The sequence below is a fragment of the Chanos chanos genome, chromosome 4 (genome assembly GCF_902362185.1).
Source record: "Chanos chanos chromosome 4, fChaCha1.1, whole genome shotgun sequence".
In the NCBI taxonomy this organism is placed as follows: domain Eukaryota; kingdom Metazoa; phylum Chordata; class Actinopteri; order Gonorynchiformes; family Chanidae; genus Chanos; species Chanos chanos.
In genome coordinates, this window is record NC_044498.1 from 51,139,947 (window position 1) to 51,145,649 (window position 5,703).

The 5,703-nt window shown below is 40.4% G+C and overlaps 1 protein-coding gene across 2 annotated transcripts; it reads right to left on the bottom strand.

Annotated features, from left to right (window-relative positions):
- Positions 1-259: 259 nt before the first annotated feature.
- On the bottom strand, positions 260-5,250 carry fgf8a (fibroblast growth factor 8a). Of its 2 annotated transcripts, none has more exons than XM_030771547.1 (5): positions 5,219-5,250; positions 5,055-5,091; positions 4,021-4,168; positions 2,076-2,182; positions 260-535 (listed from the first exon to the last, which is right to left on the bottom strand). In XM_030771547.1, the coding sequence occupies exons 1-5, from the start codon at positions 5,248-5,250 to the stop codon at positions 260-262; spliced, it is 600 nt and encodes a 199-aa protein (XP_030627407.1). The 2 variants fall into 2 exon arrangements, with proteins under 2 accessions (XP_030627407.1, XP_030627406.1); XM_030771546.1 differs by having other exon boundaries at positions 4,021-4,201.
- Positions 5,251-5,703: the final 453 nt, after the last annotated feature.

The window sequence follows — 5,703 nt, forward strand, 5'->3', positions numbered from 1 at the left end:
TATATCTCTTTTCTTGAGTGTATGTTTGTATATCATGCGTCTGCATGTGTGGGCGTGTGTGTAGGTGTGTGTGTGTGTGTGTTTTATTGTATTTTATTTTTTTTTTCTGAAAAATTATAAAAAACTAAATGTTAGGTATATTAATGTTCAGTACAAAATGTTATTTGGAGTCCTTGAGAGGAGATGCTTTTTCAGATGTTCCTTCCCTCTCTCTCTCTCTCTTTCTCTCTCTCTCTCTCTCTCTCGCCTCCACCACTCTTTAGCGCTCTCCTGAGTAGCGGGTGCGTTTAGTCCTTCTGTTGAACGGATAGTTGATGAAGTCAAAAGGCCTGTGTTCTGCGATGTGGTGTCCTTTGGGCAGCCGTTTCATGAAATGCACTTCCCGTTGGTGTTGCCGGGTTTTCGATCCTTTCCTCGGACGTCCTTTCCGGGTGAAGGCCATGTACCAGCCTTCATACTTCACGTTCTGCAACGCCGTGTAGTTGTTCTCCAGTACGATCTCGGTGAAGATGCAGTCTTTGCCTTGGCCGTTCCGCTACACAAACAGAGCGAGACGCAGGAATACAGGTTAGTCTTTTCGCTTTTTTTTTTTTTAATGTCTAAAAAACCTGAATATTTGAAACGTCGTAATGGAAACCATCAAATCGATAAAGAGAAGTATGCAAAGAGCCTGCTCCAGTTTACATTTTGAGGACCTTCCCCACACGCACACAACATATGCTCAAGTCATTATAGTCAGAGATCAAGGCAGGGAGGAATGACAGCAGTAGCCTATGATGTTTCCCCCCTATGCTAAACACCAAATGCAGATTCACCCTGAGATAAATGGTTTCTTCCACTATGAACCATTCACAGGTCAGAAGGTTAAAGCCTGGCTTTAAGGAAAAAAAATATTTTTCATACGTTGCCTCAAGTTTAAATTTTTGAAGATAAAGCAGACATATCTGCATTATCTCATTTCATTGATCTGACTGTGCTTACTGCTTACTGTACTGAGTTAAATAAGACTTGTGTCTCAACACCTCTAATAACAGTAGTATTACTGATTGTTTAAAAGCATGATGTCCAATACACTGTGTGCTCTACAACACTTCAAGACTAAACTGTCATTTCACTCCTCAGGGTTAACAAATTGAATTGCAATTGAATGCAAAACCGCTCCGCGGAAAAAAAAAATTCATCCCTCACTGAGTGTCACCTTGTTAGCCGTACCTGATCTGTGCTTGCCAGATCTTCTACACGTCAGCGCGGTAACATGCCAAACCAAGAGCGCTACACCTTACCTCTACCACTGAACAAAACGCACTGTTAAAAATAAACCTGACATCCAACAAGACAGAACAAAAACGCTCTCCTATCCACCACTAAAATACGCAAACTAACACACACACACACACACACTCAAAAATGCTCTCCCATGTAGTCTGTTGTTGGGCGGCCAATATGTCAGAAAGCATAAGATCAGGGGTGGTGAACAGATGGTCCACCTGGCAGGGAGCGGGGAGGTGGGGGCCGAGTCTCCATCCCACTTTATTACCATTCACAGCAAGAAGGAGGCACAAATCCACCCTTGGAACCAGAGTGGCCAGCTAAAAAAGGAGGAAAGATCCTATTCTTTTACACTCCGGATCTCGTACAGCAACCCTGAGAAGGTGCAGAGTCCGCAGCAAAACGGTTACCGCATGAAAGTAGAGGAAGGAGTCAAACAAGGTGGATTCGGAGACAACGTGGGATGAAAAGGTGCTAACGGACCTTTAAAAGAACTGTCTCACTCGTTCACGTCTTCCCCCGGGAATTGCATAGAAAACAAATGCCTGTATTTCAGTTCAAGGAAAGTGGGACACAAACTCACATTCTGTGACCCAGAGAATGAAATGACTAAAACCTCTGACCGACGCATGCCGTATCCCCTCCTCTCACATAAATGCGACCAGTGTAATCCGACTGATCAGCATGCTACCCGGCCTCTCTAGGAATGGCTTTACTAGTAACTTCTGCATCGCGGCCACCAGAGCTGTAGTTGAATAGGAACCGTGGCGGTAACATACAGGGACATACAACCCTTTTGCTCTTACCTTCCCGATCAGTTTGCCTCTTCTGTTCATGCAGATGTAGAATCCTGTCTCTGCTCCTTTAATTCGAACACGACTCCCAAACGTGTCTGTCTCCACAATCAGCTTTGCTGTGTAAACAAAAGTAAAACTCTTGATTAACAAACATAGTTAAAATTTAAAATAAAACATATCTGAAAATATTTTAAAAAACGTGCGTTAAAATCCTTAGCTTCTAAAAAAAAATGCTTTTAAATGAAAGCACATACACGCCATAGACACACACACACACACACACACACACACACACATGCACACACAAAAAGGAACACATACATGAAACCTGCTGGGACTATTCCTGAGGATTTATGAAAAGGTTAAATTCTTGCGAAATGATAAAAACATGTGTACTTCAATTCTTTGAGAAAGAAAGGAGACATCCTGGCAGGGCTATTAAAGTTTTTTTTTTCTGTATATACATATAAACGTGTATCCAGTTCACACATGAAAACTTGACCACTCTTTGTCATTGTATTCGTGGGATTAAAAAAAAAGTTTCAAAGTTTTATAAAATCTCAGCTATCAATATTTCTCTCAACCATCGACTGAAACATTTAAATTGTGTTTGCTTTCTAGACACAGTAATTTTAACTTTAACAATATTTATAGCAAAAAAGCCCTTAAAATTAAGTCAGGGACATGTTTACTGTTGAATTCATTCAAATGGACTGCCAAAACAGCTATATCTTACTCATGTGTATTTGACTTTTCAATTCTTTAAAATTCTCAGAGAAATTAAAATAGCGCGTGGAAAGAATCGGTTTGCTGCAAAAGTCAGCCTTCCGTGCGCGCGCTCTCTCTCCGGGCCAGGAGTTCTCCCCACAAACCTCGCTTTGATTTCGCTCGTATGCTCACAGAGATCGTAAAGAGTTATGGTTCAAATGGAGGGGGTCAGGTAACCTGCTGGTAGAGAGCCTAACCACAAGCTCAGGGCTGCGGCCAAACTCTGGCCCGAGCTAACAGCCCTGCTGTTTATGCAACATGTTCAGGTGACATGGATGTCACCAAAGCCACCAAGAGCCAGCACCAGAAATACCTCCTGAAATACCTCAACAATGCTGATAATTACACAGCTTTGTGATATAGCGTAAAACTGTGCACAGCGCGTAAAACACTTGTGTTTAGTTGCTTTTGAGAAAGAAATCAAACCGAATTACCGATCCAAACAATCAATATGTGGATTACATTTTATGTTATTTTCCTTTAAATACATTATAATTATAACTGTTGATAAGAATAAGATAAATTCAAGTTAATTAAAAATATTACGATAAATTCCCTTTTCTCTCAATATAGGCCTGGGTATTTATAAATACAATAAAACCTTTAAAATGAGTGATTAAATGTAACTTGAAAGTCCAGTGGTTTGGCTGTGATCGTTAAATGTAGAAACGTAGACAGAGGGAGTGTGGAATGTGAAGTAAGGCTTAGACTGACATATTTTCATCCTAAAGCTGGTCAAAAAGAAGCGAACGTTATTCAGGAAATGTTCTGGAGGTTGAAGTAAGATGAGTTCTAATGGCTCTTCCAGACACACTCGTCTCTCATGAGAATCACCTTCAGAACAATCAAGAATCCATTTTACATTTTTTGCGCTGTACAGTTTATTCTCAACTTTACCAGCTGACACCAAATGTGCAGCTATTTCCAAATAATCAGTAGTATGGCGTGCGGATTAGAGAAAACCGATGACATGTTTATTGATATTGTCAGCTAAAGGTAGATAAACCAAAGACTTGGAACACTGAACCAGACATCACACACTAAACATGAAACTGAGCAGGAATTTGTGAATTAGGTATCGCTTAGCTTTATGTTAAAATGAGATTTTGCTTCACGCTTAAAAAAAACCTTACATTATCGGCCACATTCAAAGCTCAATTAGAACTGAATAGGCAAATGTTCTTACCATGAACATCACCATCTTCGGCCATGGCGTTGATTTTCTTGTTGGCCAAAACTTGAACATGTTTGCCGCTGGTTCGACTGTAAAGCTGGTAGGTCCGAATTAGTCTACGGCTGACCCGGTCCGTCACCTTACTTTGCTCACTCACATGCTGCGTAAAATTAGGCGGGGACTGAATGGTTACCTGTCAGAAATTAAATACGATACAATCAATATCTTGCAGAAATGGCTTCATCACCCCTTGAACATAGGCCCATAAATTACGCCAACCCACAGCAAATGAAGTTAAAGTAAATTCATACTAAGACCCTGAAATGCACATGGTGTCTTTAGACTTAATGTTGAAACGTATCCCAAAGCAAAATAAAAATGTAAGCTGTTGGAACTGTTGTCGTTACTAGCTTAAATACACGGGAATTCAGCCCTGGGTATCGTTGAAATTATTTGAATAGATTAGAATAGATAGGCCTGCTAACCGATCAGGAATGAGTTATAAAATTAAAATTAATCTGTCGATTTTATTACAGTTAGCACATTTCACGCAACAGACGTCTGGAATCAGTATAGAGGAATGATTTGTGAATGTCTGGGCCTTAAATGTGTGCCCTACATCATTTTTCATTGATTTGCGCTAATGCCCTTTGCGTCCTCTGCGCCGGGCAGTATGGCCGTTAAATACCTGCCAGGTTGCGGCGCGTGCTGCATGTGGTGCGAGCGCGGTCCTCGCCCACTGTGATATCTATCAGAGAATATGTTCTATCACTAACGGAATGCTCCTTCTCCCGTAGTTTTGTGCGTACTTAACAACATGAGTTTCGTGTCCCAGAAACGGACAATATTAACAGCTTTAATGGCAAAACCAACTCAACGTATGTTCACTTTTCAAAAGTATATTGCCAAAGTCCTTCGGGTTTTAAAAAAACTACCAAGGTAACTTCAAGTCATTCCTATATACATAATGAAATCAAGAATGCTGATTAAAATTTCAGTGTTCATATGAACTTGTTACTGTATAATATTTTACATTTGGCACGTACCTGAGCGTAGTAGCAAAACGCAAAGAGGTGAAGGAATCTGAAGAAGGAAAGAAAGAAAGAAAAAAAGAAAGAAAGAAAATTGTGAGTTAGGTCCACAAAACATATGTTTAAAGAAACTGGTAGATTAAGAATGAGCAAATTTAAGTCAAAGGGAGCGCACTCACAGATAACTGAGTCGTGATGGAATGAATCTCATGTTGATTGAAAAGGACTGACCACTCAGATAAAACCAAATTAATCTTATTCGAACAGATAAAAACGCAAATGAGTGATGTCCGCTTTCCAGTGGAAACGAATAAGGTCCTAACTGTAGACTGATATCCAAAGAGTTGATCACAACAGATGTTGAGGTGATCAGTTGGTGAGATAAAAAGGCAGAGCAATGTCCGGGAAATGAGAAGGCGAACGTCTCTCCGTCAGACCGACAGCGGTTGAAAGAATGCAGCTCGGAACACTGGTTATTGATATGAAGTGTCAATCAGATGCCCCTCGTAGCAAGAAACATTTAAGTGCACTTAATGCAAAACTTGGAGACTGTAAACTGCATAAATTTCTCGTTTTGGAAAAAAAAATCAGCTTGTGTATTAACGCACACCTGAAACAGAAAGAAGACTAGAGCTAAGAAAAATACGTTCCCCAAGATGACAGC

What these genes read in the sequence shown, in the direction of transcription:
- fgf8a (XM_030771546.1), bottom strand. Translation starts at nt 5,250, where the DNA reads ATGAGATTCATTCCATCACGACTCAGTTATCT. An exon ending in CGTTTTGCTACTACGCTCAG is followed by an intron (nt 4,202 to 5,054) that starts GTACGTGCCAAA and finishes AATTTCTGACAG; the next exon opens with GTAACCATTCAGTCCCCGCC. An exon ending in CGAAGATGGTGATGTTCATG is followed by an intron (nt 2,183 to 4,020) that starts GTAAGAACATTT and finishes TTGTTTACACAG; the next exon opens with CAAAGCTGATTGTGGAGACA.